General features: G+C 38.6%; 1 protein-coding gene across 1 annotated transcript in view; it reads left to right on the forward strand.

Annotated features, from left to right (window-relative positions):
• Positions 1-20844, forward strand: part of CPE (carboxypeptidase E) — a 57794-nt gene that overhangs the window by 24863 nt on the left and 12087 nt on the right. Inside the window, exons 2-5 of the mRNA XM_068681170.1 lie at positions 13861-14057; positions 15912-16079; positions 16957-17074; positions 18002-18184. Of these exons, the coding sequence (XP_068537271.1) occupies positions 13861-14057; positions 15912-16079; positions 16957-17074; positions 18002-18184 (666 nt within the window). The remainder of the gene's footprint in view (positions 1-13860; positions 14058-15911; positions 16080-16956; positions 17075-18001; positions 18185-20844) is intronic.

Consider the following 20844-nt stretch of genomic DNA (forward strand, 5'->3'; position numbering starts at 1 on the left):
AGCCTCCAGTGTGTTGACTGCACCACACAGCTTGGTGTCATCGGCAAACTTGCTGAGGGTGCACTCAATGTCACTATCCATGTCACTGACAAAGATGTTACATAGTGTTGGTCCCAATACCAACCCATGAGGCCCAATGGCCAAGACCATTCATCTCTGGTCTCCACCTGGACATTGAGCCATTCACCACAACTCTTTGAGTGTGACATGCAGCCACTTCCTTACCCACCAAGTGGTCATCTGTCAAATCCGTGTTTCTCCAGTTTAGAGACATGGATGTCATGTGAGACAGCGTCAAATGCTTTGCACAAGTTCAGGTAGATAACATCAGTTGCTTTTCCACCAACGTTTTAACTTCATTGTAGAAACCCACCAAATTTGTCAGGAACAATATGCCCTTAGATGAAGCCATGTTGGATGTCACCAGTCACTTCTTTGTTCTCCATGTGCCTTAGCCTTCCCAATGTTGTTGTTTTTGTAAGAGACTGTAAGGCCTCATCTGGCAAACTCCTAGACGTGTGCTTGACTTGAAGTTCCTGGCTGACCCCTCTGAAGTCGCTGTGCTGAAGTTAAGCATATGTTTAATGTGCTTCAAGCCCTACATAAAGGGAAAAGATCATAAAACTGAAGCCTCAATGTAGTTTCAATGGTGGTTTTTGCTACTAGAGAAGTTAAAGAGGAGAATGCCTTTATTTTATATGTATATGGTTTCTATGTAACCATATGGAAGCCTTTAGGGTTAGAAAAAGAGACATGTCAGGTCAAATATCACTGGGACATTCTGGGGAGAAGAAAACAATGAAGAAGTATTCTTAATACCTGCTGGGTTACTAGCATGTCTCAGGAAGTTTTATGTGTTTTATTTTCCAAATTTATTGCTTTTCATTAAATGCAATCTTTAATGGACAATATGGTAATTTTCAGTCCATCTGCCTTCGTATTTCTGTGTTCCTACAGTCTGAACACTTTGTTTTGTAGAGTATTTTACATTTTGTAACTATTTTTTTCTTTATCACTTAGCAGACAGCTGGAAAAAATATACTGAAACATGCCTTTGGCAGTCATTACACTGTGATCATGGAAGTTAAAACCAGGATGAAAGAGAAAGTTAAGTAAAAATGCATATAAAAAGAAATAGAAAATATGGCAAAGACTGGGTAGCTCATATTTTATGTAGAACAATCCAAACAGCTTTAAGCTTGTCTTTGAAAGCAAAAAATATATATTCATATGATAAAAAAGGCTTTTTCACATTGCTTGATTAAATAAGATAGAACCACTCAATCATAAGGGCGTCAATAAAGATAGGGAGTTGTGGGTTGCTTCCTTAAGGGTTTAGTTTCTTTCTGCTTTGGAGTCATGTGGTTTTGATTTTGTTTGTGAACAGTGCCAAATCTGTCTTTTCATATGATTTTGAATATCTGGAAATGCAATTTCTTTAGTTAAAATTAGAAGTGTACTTTAGATCTAAGATATCAGTGAACAGAAACATGAAAAATGTTGTCCTGACCTGGGAATGATCTCCCCGGAGCTGGAGTTTCTCAGTGGAGGACGTTTGTGTGTGTATCTGGGCATATACATCTCTCTCAGACACACAGACTAGCACAGAGTCAGTATATGGAGTCAGAGAAGGCTTTTCCATATACACTATGCTATACTGTTCCCCCCTTGTGTGACAAATTGCTGTCCTTGTCTAAAGAGATAGTCAAGTGCATATTGGATCGGGTACCACATCTTCCTCACATTTCGTTGGAATAATTATTTCCTAGACTTCCTTTTCCATTTATTAGGAAGTATGATTTTCTTGAAAGCCTTCCTCACAGATGTGGCACAGAATCATAGAGTAGCTGAGGTTGGAAGGGACTCTGGAGATCATCTCCTCCAGTGTCCTGCTCACCTACAGCTGGTTGCTCAGGGCTGTGGCCAGTCAGATGTGGAGGATCTCCAAGGATGGAGACTCCACAACTTCTCTGGGCAACCTGGTTCAGTACTTGACTGCCCCAAAATAAAGATTTTTAAGTGGAATTTCCTGTATTCCAGTTTGTGCCCACCATCTCCTGTCCTGTCAATGGGCACTACTGAGAAGCATCTGGCTCTGTTAAAAATAAATAAATGGGAGCAAATTGTTACATTCCTGTTTGGTTTACAGGGATTATGTAGCCACCTGCCAGACTATTTCATTGGAGCATGTGAAGGAAAGTGAGTTTAAAATTAGTAAATAATTCTCTTCTGTCTTCTAGCATTTTCTGTCTGCTATTTTTCCAATCAGGTTTCTGAGATGTGCTGTTTTATCCTCTCTGCTCTTTATATGGAGGGCCAATGTTCTTTCCAGAAGGGTGGAAAAAAAAGACTGATATTTGTAAGAGGTGGCTCAAAATCTTAGGATTCATATTGCATTTCTTCCATGCATTCAGAGTATCTGACTGTTGTTTCACATTTTCTGTTTGCCTCCTATTGCTAAATCATAAAAATAGAATACAGATCAAATATCCTGTAAAATGGCATTTCAATGAAAGCTTCACTCCTTATTGAAATTACAGTGAAGGTGTCTTCTTTCCATGGGAATTTTTTCATCTCCTGAGAAGAACCCAAATGCTTGAAGACTCAAAATGAAAGTATTATAGTAGAGCTTCTCAAGAGAAGTCTGTTGGCTGTGTTCTGCTCTCCTTTGTGGGATAGCTGGGTAGCTCTTTCATGGGGTCTCAAGCCATTAGGAATGGTACTATGTATGAGAGAGAAAATTTCCACCCTATCAGAATATTAAGTATATGTTGATAAGGGCACAAAATACACGAAGTCAGCCTTTAAAGAAGTGCCAGACCTTATTTTCTTTTTCACTGTATGCCTCTCTAGCCTGCATAAAATTGAAATAAAATGCTGTACATTTGGAAGATAGGGCACGATTTTCCTTTCACTGCTTCAATATTGGTCTGAAGTATGACAAAATATATCATCTCCTCGTGTTTTATTACACTTTTTAAAGCTACAAAGTACTGCACAGAAATCATGGTGAATATGCTCAAACTGAAGCCAGACACCAGTAACAAAAATCATTTGGACTGTTATTAGTGAAAGGATTTGCTGGTAGATAGCATAAATTTTTTGCTACCATGATGTTTGCTTCTCTAGAAAGAGCTTGTCAGTTGTACAGCAAGTAACATAAAACAGAAAGAAAGTTTCAAGTGGGATGAAAGAGACCACAAGAGATGGATTTGCTGTAGCTTTTTGTGTTGCTTGGAGGAAAAAAAATAATTAGGCAATGCTAGGAAGAGCTACAAAGAGCTAGTCAGTTTCAGGTCCTGCTGGTCATTGCACTTTAATAAGCTTGGCATATTGAAGGCATAGCAGGTGTAATTGTGGGAAATTGCTATTGTTTGCCCTTTTGTAAGGAACATGCCTTGTTATTTTTAACTAACCTTTCTTCTTGCTTGCAGGTAGAATAAACCCTAGGTAGGTTCAATTTTTATCAAACTGTACAAAGCTCTACTGAGGTATGTAGAGCTCATTATATGTATTGCTCAGCTGCCAGTTCACTTTCTACACTTACAGGTGTTATTCAAGGACAAGATGGTGATTTCTGTAGTGACTGTGCTTCACTGTAGGCTATGTAGCCAACAGGTACCTGTCTCTACTTTCTCTTAACTCAGAACTGTTGTATGACTCCTTGGAGGTCAGATCCAGTGGAAGCTCTGAGAAGAACTAAAGAAGATACCAAGCTTGTTTGTTCCCTATAGGAGGAAAAAATCTGCCTGGTTTTAGGACATTAGGACATATGTCCTTGAGCAGATATAAAAGGTGTTACATGATTTTTGTTAAGCATTTTTTTTCTCTCCTCGGCAGGCTATTTCTGTGTCTCACAGCAGTACAGCTGTGCTGTGGCTGGCAGTGCTGAGGTCAGTGTTTATGTGGCTTTTTTTGTCTGGAGCTCCTTTGTCTAAATGTAAAACATCTCTTGAAAGCCTTCTGGATCCAATTCCTTCTGCTATTGAGACAAAGGATTTGTCTGGATCAGTCATCGGAATCATTATTCTTGAGTCAACAAGCAGTTATATGATTCACTTCTTCCTCTTACGCACCAAGCTTGATTGTATTAGCCTTTGCACCAATTTAGCTTCCTCTCCTTGTGCTGTCATCAGGAATCATCACTTTTTTTCTTTTTCTCCCCTATTTCTTTTCAGTTTTTAGTGTTTAAGACGATACAGAGGACATTTTTTTTAGGGGCTATCTGCATTTCTGACATATGTGAGTGTGAAGAGAAAGACCTCCTCCAAGCATCTAGGTCTGCATTTCTAATTAAACTGGATATGAACAAATCATTAAGGTGCAATACCAATTTCAAGTAAAATTTTACATATCCTTGAACAATCCTGAAGTGTTGCAATGCTTGGAGATGTAGTGTTGAATATCAATCTTGATCACTCTCCACCCACTTAACCTTTTTTTCTTCTGCTTCATACTGACCTGATTTAACAGCTGCTCTCTCAAGAACAAATGCAATGAAGATTTACTGCTGGTTATCACACAACATTCATACCTTAAATGCAGAAACTTGAGGGAATATCAGTTTCTAAAATCAGTCTGGAGATGAAGTGCAGCAATAAAAAAGATGCAGGAAGTATTTAAGAAGTGTTTGGACTGTGCACTTAGTCACATAGTCTAAAGTTCTGGGTAGACATGTGTGGTGCCAGGAGTTGGACTCGATCCTTATGGGTCCCTTCCAACTCGGGGTATTCTATGATTCTATGAAGCCACTTTTTAATCTCAGATTCACACACTTTGTAAGCCTATAGTGCAGCTGCAGTTTTTCTGGGAAAAAAAAAACAACAACAAAACACACAACACACCACCAACAAAAACAAACAAACAAAAACCAAAATAACTCCAAGCAGTCACCAAAATAACTCCAAGCAGTCCTACCTTCTAAAATGCTGGAGTTCTTTTTTTAAAATTCTTTACATTCATCACATCAAAAGTGTGATGCTAAATTGATATTAGGACTAAAAGAAGCTGACTGGGTATGTTTTTGGTCTCTGAGGCATAAATGGGGTTACTTATGTTCTGACGTAAATGGTGTCCTCTGTTAGTCATCACAAGTCCATCTTTCATATTTTTTCCACAAAGAAGCAAGGTAACAGCAAAATTAGCTTTTGCAGTTTGCCTATTTCTTTTTCACTGTTATTTATTTTAAATGGGCACTTTATAACTCTTTCTGTACACTCCATGGCCAATAATTATGGAAGCAAGCATCACTAAATATTAGGGCTCAACTAAGCTTGGGAAGCTAAATAAATAAGCTAAAGCAAAAGCTTGTATGTATTCTCTAACCTGTTGCCTACAGCAGGGACTTGTGACAGATGTATATTTATGGGGAGGTTCTGTCCCTCTCCATCTGTTAGTGATGGCCAGTGCACTTCAGCATCGTCTATGTGACTATTTGTGAATCAGTCACAAATCTGCAGCCCACAGGCTTTTCCACACTTTGTTGCTTTGTGACAGAACAGTGGTGGAACAAAATGATGTTTGAATTACCAATAAGGAAGGGTTGTCCAGTGTGTGTAGCCTCAGTGAAGTAACAAGTGCCATTGTGAAAGCCTCCTGGAAATCAAGGAAGGAAGACCAAGGCACAAAGGGTGTTTGCTGCTAGCTGTGCACAGATCCAAAGCACAGACACTGCATTTCCCAAGGCTCCAGAACATCCTCTGGGGGGAACTGTAATCCTTTTCAGTCATAACTAGCTCTGCTCTAAGGAGAGGAAGCAGTAGATGAAGGTGATGAAGGTGAGACTTTCGGTAGATGGATTCTGTGAATGCGCTAGCCTTGCTTTCACTGATGGGGCTCTGGGTGCAAGGCAGCGCAGCTTTGCAAGCTGCCCCAGATTTTTTTCCTCCTGAAACACAGCCGTGCAGCGAGTGCTGGGGTGTGACAGCCTCTTCCTATGGAGGAGGAACTGTGGGGCTTGACACCTTCCTCCCTTTTCAGCCTTGCTTTGGCCACTGCTGTAGAAGCTGTACCCATGATTTCCAGCCTGAAAAGAGCCTAAGAGTGAAGTCATGCCTGTGCTTTTGGACTTTTTGGCACCGATTTGGCACAACAAATGTTCATGGTGATACTGAAGTGGGCTGGTGTAATGTAGTGGGGAGGAATCATTCATGTCTTTCCAGTGACTTTCTGTTTATTTGTTTCCAGTAAAAGGGAGAGCTACTTTTGTTTCTTTTTCTTTCTTTCTTTTTTTTTTTTTTTTCTTTTTCATTTTTTTTTCTTTTATCCAGCATTTCTGCCTCCCTCTTTGACTTTAGAGCCTGAGGTCTGGATGTAAATGGGTTATTTCCAACTTTTTTTTTCAGCTCTTCACAAAATGAGGATGAGGAAAAGTAGAGCTCTGAGTTCCAAATGCGTCTCTGCTGGAACCAGCCATTTGAAATAGATTAGCTTTGAAATTTCCCACGTACTTATTGCCTGTGAAAGCAGTGGGAAAGATGGGTGAGCTCAGTCCTTTTGAAGTGCTGTGATGGTTGGCAGGGACTTTTGTAGCTGCAGTGAAAAAGACGAATCTATAGTTTCCTGAAGAGGGAAAGCTTGTTAAGTGAGCTTGATGAGGAACCCTCATAAGTCCACACCTAAATTATGTATCAACTTTCTCTTCATCAAAAGATCTATGTCAGTGATGAGTTGATGGATTAAAAAAGTGTTGTTGCTGTATGTGCCAACCAAAATTGGAGGGTTACTGGAGTGAAAGCCTTTGATATGAAAATTTGCTCAGTTATATGTAGTTATAAATGGAGAAGTTATAAATGGAGAATGTGCTCCTTCTATGGAGCACAGCAGAAAGCTGGATTGGATCTGTTATATCCCACAGCCAGCATCACAGGGGACACATAGAGGCTTACTTGTGTCATCTCTGTACTGCCAGCATCCCTCACAAATAGTCCCAGGGTATGTTTTATTCAATTTTTTTTTTTTTTCCCCCTAGCAGTGAGAACAAAAGCTGGGAGATAAAAGAACTGCACGTCTCGTGCTCTGCCACTGACTGGTAGGGCTGGTTCAGGACAGTTTGTTTCACGTTTGGTGTTATCAGGAACCTCACCTTCAGTACTGAGCATACCATCCCGGCTACTGTAACGAAGTAATGAATTCTGTAAATATAGAGTGCTGAGCACAAAAAATGCAATGCAATTGCAAAACCAGTCTGGTTAATCTGGATGTATGTAGAGATTGGTATTTGTTATTGCTAAAATTCTGATGTTTTTCTAATTTGCTTTGAACTTCACAGAGTGCTTTTTAACACATTTACACAAAATCAGGGCTTTGTGCATATTATATTTCAGTGTTTCTTATTAAGTTAAGGGTTTTGATTAAATAACTAAATTTAGTTTGTTACGATTGAAAGAGTCATCATCGATTTCATGACACAGCCCCATCCTTTTATGCATTGTAACAGAAGAGTAGCAGGCAGAAAGCTGCCTTCTTCTCCGTGATAGAGCACGGGGGCTTTGCTGTAGAAATTCCTTGCTCAGTGCTACGCTGTGTGACCCTGCAGGGTAAGGGCAGGGTGCTGTGAAAAGCCTGGCACTGGGATGTGCCAGCAATGTGGGCTGCAGGAGCAGAGCAGATGCTTGGCCCGCTGATGGTGGGAGGCTGTGCCACGTCCTGTAGCTGCAGGGGTGGGAGTGGGCTGTTAGAAACACGAAGGAAGGATCGGGTCACGCAGAACCTTTGTGGTGGAAAGAGCCATCTTCAGCATGAGGTAATCTGCCTGGAGATTTTTGTTGCCATACTGAAGATACAGAAGAAGATCCCCATATTGAAAGCCCAAGTGACAGACTTGATACCCATTATAATGGAGATTGCGTCTTAATTTATATATGTCAAAGCTAGCAGAACTAGAGCTGTTGTTTGTGAGGTTTCACTCCTGTTTTAATGTGCTGTACAGGCTCTGCTGTTAACTTTGACTTTAAGTAATAGTGCTCCAGTAGTTATGAAATTTTCCAGAAACAGCTTGAGGCCGGTATTGAAACATGGCCGTGAAAAAATGCGTGATTTTTTTTAAAGCAGGAGCTTGCCAAAAGTTCTTTGAATTTCTTTTCTTCTTGTTTCCCTCCCAGTACATTTTGTAGTAGTTAATGGCAAGAACATGAAAGATTTAAAGGCCGTCAGTATTGTCCCGTTTCTGCTTTCATGTAAACGAACTGTGAAACTTTCAGTAGTTTCCCTTTCAGCAATGTATACCAATACTACTCCTTGTTAAACATCACCCTAAAATTGTATTAGGCCTCTAGAAGGATTTAGAAGCTAATACTGCCCTGTTGTTCTATCTTCCAGTGCTGTCCATTTTCACACAAGTCATGGAGATCACCTTTTCTATTGAAGTGCTGTTAGAGCAGGTTGTAGACATCTAGTTTATAGAGTGACAGAAATCAAAATTTTCTAGTTCTTTCACTCTTTTTCACCTCCTCGTTTATTTTCTCCTTTTCCTCTCTTAAAGCTTTCATGTTCAAAGGAGAAACCCATTTTATAATCCCATGTAGTTGATCTCCAGAGAATTTCCTTCCCTTTGAACTACTCACAAAAATGTGGAGCATAAGAAGGTTCTCAATCACATTTAGATAAATGAATTTCTTGCCAGCAGGAGTTCTGAGATGTTCTGAGTACTGTTTATCTACAAGAAAAGTCTACTGGTTGCCATATTAAAAATGACAAGCAACTGTAAGTAATCAAAAACACTAAGTCTATTATTTCAGGAACACCTCTTGCTTTTCCAGAAGGAATATAGGAAAACAGAAGGATTCTAGTGTTAAGGGTAATAGATGCTCATTTGCAAAATGGGTCATTAAGCACTTCAGCTTTCCAGTTGTTATTTTTTTCTTCCATATGGTTTGCACTTCCATGAGCAGACTACTATACATTTTAACATTTTAACATTACACTACTATACATTTTAACTGCTTGGCATGACAGTGTGACTTGTGGAGTGACATTATCTTGACTCGAAGTAAATATAATTAATAGGTGCTAAACTTTTTGTACCTACGTTTTAGAAAGTTACTGTCTTTACAAATACAGGCTGACCTAAAAAAAGGCAGTGGTTAGTCATCTTTAATTGGGTGATCTGTCTAATATTAATGATGTACCTTCTGTTCCTAGGAAACTGCAGAAGACCTTAGCTAACTGTAAGTGCAGAACTGAAGTGACATTTCACAATGTTTGTCAGGCACCAGAAAGGCATGACATTTTAAAATACTTTTTCCTCAATCGTTGTAATCAGGTTGTAAGGTACCACACAGTCAATCTGGGAGGGATATAAAAGCCTTCTAAAAGCCATAATGCTGTGCTGGTTTAGGCCTCTCTGAGATACTAAGACATTTATAAACTTGATTGCTGCATCTAATTTCTTGTGACTTGCTCCAAAGGATATTAGTAGCCACCCATTCATCTGTTACCAGAAACCTCTGTATCAGGGCTGAAGTCGTATGTAAGCATTTATAAATGCCATCTTCACATGGTTACACATGGCACGCTGTGGCTACTGGGGATGAGAGATTATCTTTTATAAAGATATTATCGGAAAGTTAGTAATGTTAAACAAGAATTGTAAATATTCAAGCAGCAGATATGTTCCTTTGTGTTTACCATATATTGGGCCAAGAAGATCCATTAATATTTTTTACTATTTTAAATAAGTGTGGGTGTCAAATCAGGAAAAAAGCTTTAATTTCCTTATGCCTCTTCTCCCTCAAAGCTACCTCCAGTTCTCTGCAGTGGAAGAGGAGCATTTCTGCTGGTTTGGAGAAACTTAAATAAGTTCATCATCAAATTGAGATTTGCAGTCTTTTCATTTAAAAAAAGTAATCTGTGAGGCAATTACAGTTACGGAATCCCATGAAGGGTGATTAAGGTCTGTATTAAATGGCTCATGAGGGATTAGCAGGAAGAACAACTATTCCTCCAGCTAAGTAGCATGCTAGCAACAGGTGACAGTGGGGTGGGCTGTTTTCCAGGGAAGGCTGAAAGAAGCAGTGTGGTAGGAGCTGTCGAATTACCTGGGAACCCAGGTGAGGAGGTCTTTTAATCATCATGCTGCTGGCAAAAGCTGTACTGTGCAGCTTATATGACTGATGTCCTTGGCGTCTGAGGTATCTGTGTTAGCCCATGCAGAAGGAACAGGTTCCTTCAGAAGTGGACCCAGGATGCTGACTGCCTTGTAGGGTCATTCCCTAAAGCTCTGGTCTTGCTCAGCTCAGGCAGAGGAGTGATGAGCATAATTTTGTTGCCCTAGAGGAACAGATGATTAGGAAAGGAGTTAAGTAAAAACAACTCAAAAAAAGGTTTCCAGAATGCATACCCTGAGTTGCAGTTTTTGCTTGACCATTAAGGACTGGAAGAGATGCAAATACAAATTAAGGACTTCCCTAACCACAAAACCGTGTCATCAGGCTCTGGAAGCTTCCTCAGCTCCTTGGGCTGTGTGGTGCTAATGAATGACTATAGCAGCATTGTTCCGTTTTCCAGAATGGACTCCCTGACTTTGCTGGTGATGGGCATGGACAGCTAATGAACAAACTGCTAATTTGCCCACAGTCAGCTTGTAGCATGCATTTGCTTTCAATGAAATGAATAGTAAAAAAAAAATCAAGTTTGTTTCCCTTGGAACGGCTGCAAGGTTTAGATATGAGAAGGACTCATATTTTCCATTGTTCTTGTAGAAGTAAATTACACTGTTGAAATGAAGAAGAGTTTTCCTAAAACTGTCAGATATGGTCTGCTGCATTTTGGGCAAAAACCCAGTATTTCTTTGGTTGCTGTACCTAGTGATACGGAAACAGGCGGCCGTGGGAGCTGGCAGGGAGCAGGTTCCCATGTGTGTGTGCCTCCTAGACTTGTTCTTGGCTGCCAGAGGATGGACGGGAGATGGATTTCTCTGCTGCAGACAAAGGTGTAAGAAAAAGCCCATGGGAGCTAGCATATACACACAATAATAACTTTTGGAGCAGGGTGTTACTCAGCTCTCTGTTATCTTTCCCTTTTCATTCTTTTGCCTCCATTTTTAGGTTAGTTTTCTTTTTTGAACTTTGGGTTTGTTAGCAAAACTTGGAGTTCTGCTGACACCTTGCTGCCAACACCGTTCTTTTGACAGCTAGTTTCACAGTTTGTGTTATAAGTAATTGTGTTTTTCTTTGTCAGTCTAAAAAATGACATTTTTCTTCCTTTCACTGAAGATCACCACCTCTTGTTTTGTGGTGTAGGGAAACGCTGCTTTCCAGACTGATTACTCCATGCCACGACGACTGGGATATATGGCTATTCCCTTTTCTTGCAGCTCTTCCTAAGGAAAACAGGGCTGATCTCTTCAATCACTTTGCATAGGGGAGGCTTTCTGTAATCCCAATGACTCTCTCTACCTCTTTCTGAACTCCTTTTATCTTTTCATGCCCGTGCAGGATGGTTCATTACCACTGAAGGAAGAAGCTGTGTGGTCAATGAGGCTGTACTCTGGGTTCACTGTAGGCTGTGCCTGTTTTCACAAACCTTTCTAAACACTGTTAACAACTCTTTGGTGGTAGTGGTTGTGGTGGGGGCAAGAAATACCCTATGGGAAGCATCTGTTTCTATTCCTTTATTTGAACCAGGTCTGTAAAATGCAAGTGGGAAGCAAAGGCAGGTGAACAGTGCACTGTCTGGAAATCAGGAGAAATGGTTTAACTTTCATGCATCCATAGTGGCATCCTAGGGAAAACCACAAATGCAAAATGTGACCGTGTTTGTATTTACTGTGGTAACAGATCTGTCTTTTAGCTTGTGAAACACTTTCCCCATAAGTAGCATGCCAGTATGCATATGCATGAGTATTTTAATTATGAGCATATGTGATAATGCAGCACTGCACATGTTATCAAACAGTATTCATATATTCATATTCATGCTCTGAGTGCATGGTCTGATTACTCTTGATGATTAGATCTCTTGCATTCCCTGGTATTAACAAATAGGAGGAAACAGTAAATAGATGTGCAATGCCAAAACAGGAAATGGAGGGTTTTAGTCCCAGTAATGGAATTGGCTGTATCAGATATAAAAAAAAAAAAAAAAAGAAAAAGAAAAAAAAGCTATTATTCTGAAACTAGAGCACTTTTTAACCTATCTGACAAAAGATATGAGGGAATAATCTATATGTACAAAACCACCTTTGCTGGAAGGAAAGAAGGCATGGTGGTATTAATAGCACGCTGCCTGCTAGCACCTTATCACTGGATTAAGGTTAACAAGCACAGACTGAAGAGTCGTAAGCAGATGTGTGCTTGATTAGCAATTATTTAGGCCTTGTTTGTGTAATGCTTCCTGGCTTGAATTTGCCACTGTGATAGTGCCAAAGGCTATCAAAAAGCATATTCAAAGACAATTCAAAGCATATCACCAGCAGAAGGTTCAATTCAAGCTGCTCTAATGGATGAACTGTAGTTAAAAAGGAAAAGGATAAGAAAAAAGGGCTTTAACCCAGAAAACAACATGTGATTCTGGCTAGTTACAGGACAATCCTATGAATCTCCTGCAGATACCTACATTTCTTCTAAAACCTCTCTGTAATTAGGGCAAAAAATATGTTATTTTAAAGGTAAATCTTTCACAAGTCTAAGACCTCTCTGATCTGATCGTTATGTCTAGGATCATGACAGTGCAATTTGTGAGCAATTGGGAGTGTTGGAATGTTTATTTAAATATCAAATTTATGAATACATGTATACACATATGTAAGAAGGTGTATGAATATATGAATACTTACAAATATACATTATATATTCAAACCTGTATTAAATATATTATTAAACATCCTTATATACATTTGACATAAAAAATCGATTCATATGATTCATAATGTACTCCTTAAATACATTAAAGGAGGCTGTAGAGAGATGGGGGTTGGTCTATTCTCCCACGTGACTGGTGACAGGACAAGGGGGAAGGGGCTGAAGTTGCGCCAGGGGTGTTTTAGGTTGGATATTAGGAAGAACTTCTTTACTGAGAGGGTTGTGCTACCCAGGGAACTGGTGGAGTCACCATCCCTGGAGGTCTTTAAAAGATGTTTAGATGTTGAACTTAGGGATATGGTTTAGTGGAGGACTTGTTAGTGTTATGTCAGAGGTTGGACTTGATGATCTTGAGGTCTCTTCCAACCTAGACAATTCTGTGATTCTGTATGGATGTACAATTCATATGACCATATAGTTACATATATACATATGTTGTTTACTTACATATTTAATCTTTGAATGTTTATTACAATGTTCAGTGGGAATGATACACGTTACGAGTTAGGTTACTGCACCTGCTTCATAAAGTCTGTGCTGAGTATCCAAAGTGACTGCTGATTAAGATTTTTCAAGCCACTAGGATCAACAGCTAGGTGTTCATTGGCAGTGCTTTGGTAAAAGAATTGCCATTTAATGCATTTGCAGTATGATAAGCCTAACCTAATCTTGGAGAGAACATTAAAGATAAGAAGCACTGTTATTGTCAGTTTATATGTTTAAAAATTGGGACACCCTTTTGTGGTACTGAGGCATCAATTGCATTAGATCTCAACAGTAATAATGTTAATGGCTGTGCTTAACGTTTATTTTGATGTAGTTTATTGTCCTCTGGTATTCTTTCTCTGCCTTTGGCAAACTCATGAATGTAAATTACTGTTTGTTCAGCCAGAGTTTAGAAAAAAATCTCAGTCCACTTTTCTGAAAGAGAGTTGTAGCTTCCTGGGGATGCTGTGACCAGATGGACTCACAGGGATAGCCATATCTATGGTGTGCTGTGATCTAGTCCATGCCTGTTTTTGTGTGCTGTTCTAAGACGTTTTCTTCCTTTTTCTTGCAGGAGAGCCGGAATTTAAATATGTTGGGAATATGCATGGGAATGAGGCTGTTGGAAGGGAGCTGCTCATCTTCTTGGCTCAGTACCTGTGTAATGAATACCAGAAAGGGAACGAAACTATTATCAACTTGATCCATAGCACGCGGATCCATATCATGCCATCTCTGAATCCAGATGGCTTTGAGAAGGCAGCATCCCAGGTTTGTAAGGCTGTGAATATAAGAATAACTAACAATGTATATTAACCTGAGGGAGGATCAAAATGACACTTTAATTTAGCAGTTTTACAAACACATGAACTCTGTGGTGATTGTTGAATGGAGCTGTGTAACTGATATATTTTCTAACAGTACAGTAGGCTTGTTCTGTTTAACAAGGATTTTATACTTGAGCTGGTATCACAAATAGTTTTCCACAAATGGCCATCTTTGTTTTAAATGAACTACTGCATTTTAAAGTACAAAGATGTTTATGCTTCATGCATATTCTTTCATCCGAGTTCACTGACCAAACTACTTTCTGAATGAGTAACTTCTAGGAATACATCACATTTCTCAAGTGGCAGAAAGGGAAAAAGCTGATGTTTCCTTTAAGACCATTCTCATGCAATCACACTTACGTGAATTATTCACATCCATTAGTGCTTTATCTCAAAACAAGGAAACTTTGTGACCTTTTTAATAATAGCTCTGATTCTGAATTTCAGGCATAAAGTGCTTTAGTTAATCTATGAGTCAAGACTATTTAGCATTTAATTTCGGATAAACACTCAGTCAAGAGATGTACTAATGCATAGTTAGCATATGGAGGCCAAATAGAACCCTGATATGCTGTGTTTATACTGCGTATTATACTCTAAAGGAAAATGAGAATTTTCTTGTTCAAGAAGGTTTATTGATTTTTTTTTTTTAAATATGAAAATGTTGATTCTTTTTATATGACTATTTATGGTTAAATGTCAAATCTGATTAAGCTCTTCATTAAACAGATTCTTACGAAGTCTTTAAAAATCCCACCCTCAGACCTCTTTAAACCATGTCCAAGATGATATCTCCCTCTAGTGGCAATAAAGCAGAAGCTGTCCTCAAATTGGTGCCATATTTCACTTGTTTGAAATCTCTCACTGTAGAGATACAGCAATAACTCGATTTGAAACTTTTTCTTTAGTCAAAGTACATTTGCTTTTATAAGATTTCTTTAAAAATTACATATTTTCTATAGTATAATTTCCATTAGTGCTGCTGTTCTAATTTTGCAGCATCTTGACCCTACAGTGTGTGACAGGACATTTTATATACCCCAAGACTAAAACCAAAAATCAAACTAAACCTATTTTACAGAGTACTGAAAGCTTAGTGAGACAAGATAGGGAAAACTATGCACCCTCAAGGCATTTTCTTAAAGCAAACAAAACCTATTGTAAAGAAGTAGCTTAAAGAAAAGATTGCGTAAAACATCTCACTTCATCTTTATTCAGTGCCACCCTTGCAGTGAATGAAGCTGATGGTCACTGCAAAAATAAAAAAATAGATTAAGGGAAAGAAAGATTAAGGTCCTTCTTTATCCTGAAGCCATTTAGAGGAACTTTGAAGCAAATGCAAATGTTCCTTGCAGCTGGCAGATACATCTGTAGCTGCCTTGGGGCTCACTGAAATGAAGTCTGTAAGTCAAAAGCGTGTGTGAAGCAATGGGAAAAGCCAGGTCTCGGGGGAAGACTCAGTGGGCACAAACTGGGCAGCCTCTGGAAAATTTGATGCTGCTGGTCATTTTGCCCATCCTTAGTCCAGATCTGCCACAATGGGAATGATCATTTCCTCTGAGACAGTGAAATAGAGTTTTGTTTTGTTCCTGCAGAGCTCTAGGAAGACATACGGGTCACTCAGCTGTTGGTGCTCCAGGTTTTACTCCCACACAATCCATTCTTGTTCTTGAGAACAGGAGAAATAAAGCCATGATGAGAATTTACATGGGTAGATATACTCACATAAGGGCTGGTGCTTCAGATCATTAATCTGTCAATTTCCTTTCTCTTTCTGCTTCTTTTCCTCATTTAGCCCGGTGAACTTAAAGACTGGTTTGTTGGTCGAAGTAATGCCCAGGGAATAGATCTAAACCGAAATTTCCCTGATCTGGATAGAATAGTCTATGTTAATGAGAAAGAAGGTGGCCCAAATAACCACCTGTTGAAAAACATGAAAAAGGCTGTGGACCAGAATCCCAAGGTAAGTAAGGGCTGTAGAGCCAGTTTCTTGTGTGCCCATATCCTCCCTTATATGCAACAGACATGTAGCAAACCCTAGGAGCTGTGTGTGCAGTCTTTATGTGATTCATGTTCTTGAAACTATTTTGTTCATTTTTTTTTGTCGCTTTACATTTATTCGTCTGATGGAATCTTGTAGTAAAACCTTTTGATCTGTATTGGTTAATCCTGAGACAATTCTTCATTCAAAACATGCTTTGTTTTTAAGGATGGGGATTGTGTAGCTTTCTCCCTTGGTCTGAATAGATTTTCTTGCAGATATTCAGCATTTTACCATTGTCAGAAGTTCACTGTTATATTGTGTGTAATTATTCTGTTGGCTAGATAACTATTCTCACATATAATGTGCATTTTTGTTAAGCCTGAGACTTAAATGTACAGGTATTTTCACATCTGGAGGTTTTTGTTTGTTTGTTTATTTTTTTTAAATCTTCTTGCATTTACCCCCTAGGTTCAAATTATTAAACAAAGTAATTTTACTTTCAGTGCATAGAATTAGACTACATACTATCAACATATATTTTGAATTATTTTCCCTGTTTTTTAATTTGATAGGCTTATTTTCAGCCATAATAAAAGGAGAAAAATACTGAGATAGCTCTATCTGGGGGCTTCACTCTGAACTAATTTACACCAGTTTCCTGACTGATGGGTATCTACTTAGGTTCTGATGTAAAAGACTGATCCAGATCTCTATGAAGCCAAAATAAAAATGCTGCTCATTTAAATGCTTGCACAATATGTATGATCATAGTATAGTATACTATGTATATGTAAGTAAGTAAGTCTCTACACTGAATAATCAAATTGTAACTGTTGATAATGCTGTTTTGTTGTAGCTTGCTCCTGAAACGAAAGGTGTCATTCACTGGATTATGGATATTCCCTTTGTGCTCTCTGCCAATCTTCATGGAGGAGACCTTGTTGCCAATTACCCTTATGATGAGACTCGGAGTGGTGTGTAGTTATGAGTTGACATGAAAGTGCAAGAGATATAAATACTTACTTTATACTTAAAAAATTATTCCATGTTAATTATTATAAATATTATTATATATTTATTCTCTATTATATTATTCTATACATACATAAATATGTGGATCTATACTTACTCCACTGCTACCTGAGATTCACTTGTAAACATCATATCATGGCATTGTAATGACTTAGTTTAGTATTAATAGTCATTAATTAAAATGATGTATTTAAAGCTAGTCACTGTATGACCATGTTGTCTAGATTTTAAGACAGATAGCTTGTTTCAGTAGAGTTACATTACAAAAATGATGTAATACCTGAGGGAATCATGGTCCCTCATGTATTTAATGAAGTAACTTAGGTCTTAACTTAGCTGGGCTGCTTATACCCTGCTAAATGAAGCCAGAGAGATGCATCTAGGCTGTCTGTATGATCTAAGGTTTATCTTCTTGAACCTTTAAAAAGTGAATTTCTGAAAGTGATTGTATGCTGATAAAAACAACTATCATTGTTTCTACTTTTTCAGTATTGATCACATAAAAAGAAGGGTCTCTTTGTGGCAGAGATGCTATCCTTTAGCCTATAGTAGTATGGACACATGACTGAAGTGACTTGATGGTATTGTTAGTGATTGACTTTCTTCAATATACTCTTGTACTCTTTTAATTGCAAATCCTCTTAAGATCAGACTTTAAAAATATCTAGGGAGAGACATTTTTCTATGTACTGTGTTCTTAAAAGAATCCAAAGCCTAGAATGTAGATTTTCTGATGCACTTTGAAATTAATAATTTCGTATAAATCACCTTAATAATGGGGCAACTTGATACAGGCAACTGATTAAGGATTGGGGAAATGTGACTGTATTTTTAATAATCCTTTTTCTTGGACCATTTTTCCTTCCTAGGCAGTGCTCATGAGTACAGCTCCTGTCCTGATGATGCTATTTTTCAAAGCCTGGCTCGCAGTTATTCTTCTTTTAATCCTGCAATGTCTGATCCAAACAGACCACCGTGTCGTAAAAATGATGATGACAGCAGCTTTGTGGATGGAACGACTAATGGCGGTGCATGGTACAGCGTCCCGGGAGGTGAGACCCATGACTGGGGGTTCAATGTCATGGGTGGTTATTTCAAGCTTGAGTTTTCACTCTGGGAACTTATTCCCACAGACTGGAATACCACAAGGTTATCCACAATTTTTGGTCTGGTTAAGGGTAGATCAAAGGCTGATCACTCACCACAGTGCATCAACAAAATCTCACAAAGTGCATCATGATTCCTATTCAAATATTCCTCTTTTATTGCTTTGTCTAAAGTATTTCTTAATTCAAGGTTCAGGTCATTGCAAATGTAATAGCTCTGCAGTGGGCGAGCAATTGCTGTGTTATCATGATGAGGGTTTAAGTTAAAAAAATAAAAATAACCCCCCCCCCCCTAACAAACCCTAATGAGAGATAACAGGCTAATAACCATTCATTTTAACCTCAATAACAAAAGTATCCATCCTTGGAAGACATGGAACGGCTCTGTGGCCAGTGTTGAAGATAATGGAAGAAAGGAAGTTTGTCCTTCGATTTCCATGGGAACAAAATCCAGCAATGAAGATAACTTGCATCTTTATACTTCTTGGCTTAATTAGTACTTGATTCATGCTTAGGTGGTGCCTAGACTTTGGCAGAGCCTTTTGTGCTAAGAGGACCAGCAGAGCTACTGCGGTTCCTTGAAAACTGATTTTGTCTGTCTGGGAGTGTAGCTTGAAGTCATAGCTTTTGTTTCTTTTCAGTAAAGTTTTTGATATTTTATTTTCTTTGTAAATGGCATCAAAGCAGATTTGGGAATATGTAGATTCTCAATCAAGCAGAGTCTTCTGTGTTGCTAAACTCAGTTGAAACTTCAAGTGAAAATTCAGCTGGGGATTTTTGATCTGGAAACTCAGCGTGTAATGGTTTGTCTGCACAAGGGCTTTGTTGATCTGTAGCAGATAACTTTGAACACAAATATACCAGTATTACTGTTTGTTTTCATCTTAACACTCAAAGTAACAGTCTCTGAATGAATTATAAATTTTTATGTGGAATGAGTAGGAATCTCTCAAAGTGTTAGGTAGTCTCAGTGACAGTCTAACCAGGCTTCTCAGGGGCAGCATGTTTCCTCTGCTGTGGTACCAGTGTCAGAGACTAGCTATGACATAAAATGTTGGCCTTTCTGAATACTGTTGAAAAGCAAGAGTTTTCCTTTGTGTGAAGCTTTCCACAGACTTTGATTTGGAACCATTAAAGTATCCTTTACAAAATGGTTTTTGCATAATTGCAAAAAAGAGAGCTGAATGTGAACAAAATATTAAAAGGTTCAACTATTAAAATTTGTTTCAATTCAGTCCAAAAGTATTAAATACTAACTGTAAAAATGTGGACATGTTTAACTTTTAGCTTTTTTCCTTAGGAAAATGTTATCCATTGTTTTGATGAAATGCTTTTATTCTGACTAAACTACACATGCCAAAGGCATTTTTTTTCCAATGAAAAAAAGAAATGTTGGAAAGCTTGAATTATGTCTTCTTTTTGGATCTTACTTTAAGTTAGACTGGAAATTCCCCAAGGGAGTCCTTTCTTTTTCTCATATATTTGTACAGAAATTAGTAGAGAGGAATCCTAGTTCTAATCCTGGTGGTGTAGGTAATAAAAAATGGAAAGGTGACAATAGACCGTGGACCATACAGCATGAATTGATTTTGTTGCTGTTGTTTTTTCCTTCAAGTGTAAAAACCAGCTGGCAAGCTGTAACTGTTGACCGAAACCTTCATGCCACAGGCCAACTTAAGAAATAATAATAATAATAATAAAAACAACAACAAAAAATAATGAAAACAATTCTCTTGTTTCTATGTCTTAGGGCTAACGAAGATAACTAAACATTGCTTAGTTCAAGTTAAGATTTTCTTGGAAGCTTTATTCTGGAAAGCTAGCTGACATTTTGCTATCCATATGATAACACACTCAAAGTTAGTGGAGTAAGCTGTTGAATAGCTATGTGTATTGCTGTAGGAAAAGAGTTCCATTATATATCCTTGCTAGAGGTTAGAATTTATCAAGAGGAAACTCTCTGGAGACCTTGTCTATTCAGTGTCTGCTCTGGTCCTGAGCTAAGGTGGCTCTTCCCTGCCTTTGCACCTTTGGGTTGCTGTGGGCTTGTTCTGGGGCCTGTGAGCATGTTTGGTGGCATCCCTGTATGATCTCTGTGGACTGAATGGAGGCAAAATAAAATGTGACTTGACATAGCTCTGTAAAGAAAGAACTGAAGCAATGTGACAGAGAATAGAGGTAGAAATTAGGTGAGAGTGGTACTGGAGTTGTGTTTGGTGTCAAAAGGAAAGCATGGCTTTAGCAGAGCATTAGCAAGGAAAGGGAAAAGAAGAAAGTGGGGAATGGAAGAGCTAAGTGAGAGAGGCTGTGGTCTCCCAGATACTTTCTTTGATAGTACCTCATCACACCAAGAACTCTGACCTATGAAGGGCTGATTTTTCTTTCTAACAGGTTACTAATGTCAATGTTGGCCTATAATGCTTGTTATGGTGGTCCCGGTTGTGCTGCATCCATTTCTTTGCCCCTGCCCTTCTCCCACAGGTGAAAGGCAGCACTGCTTGGTGGGCCTGGGTCTTCATATGTATGCAGAGATGATACATTGGTATGAGTATAGTTTTTTTTTGCATGTATTTTTCCTGAGTATCTGGGTTCTTTCAGTAGGAAGA

This window comes from Anas acuta, chromosome 4 (genome assembly GCF_963932015.1).
Source record: "Anas acuta chromosome 4, bAnaAcu1.1, whole genome shotgun sequence".
Taxonomy (NCBI): domain Eukaryota; kingdom Metazoa; phylum Chordata; class Aves; order Anseriformes; family Anatidae; genus Anas; species Anas acuta.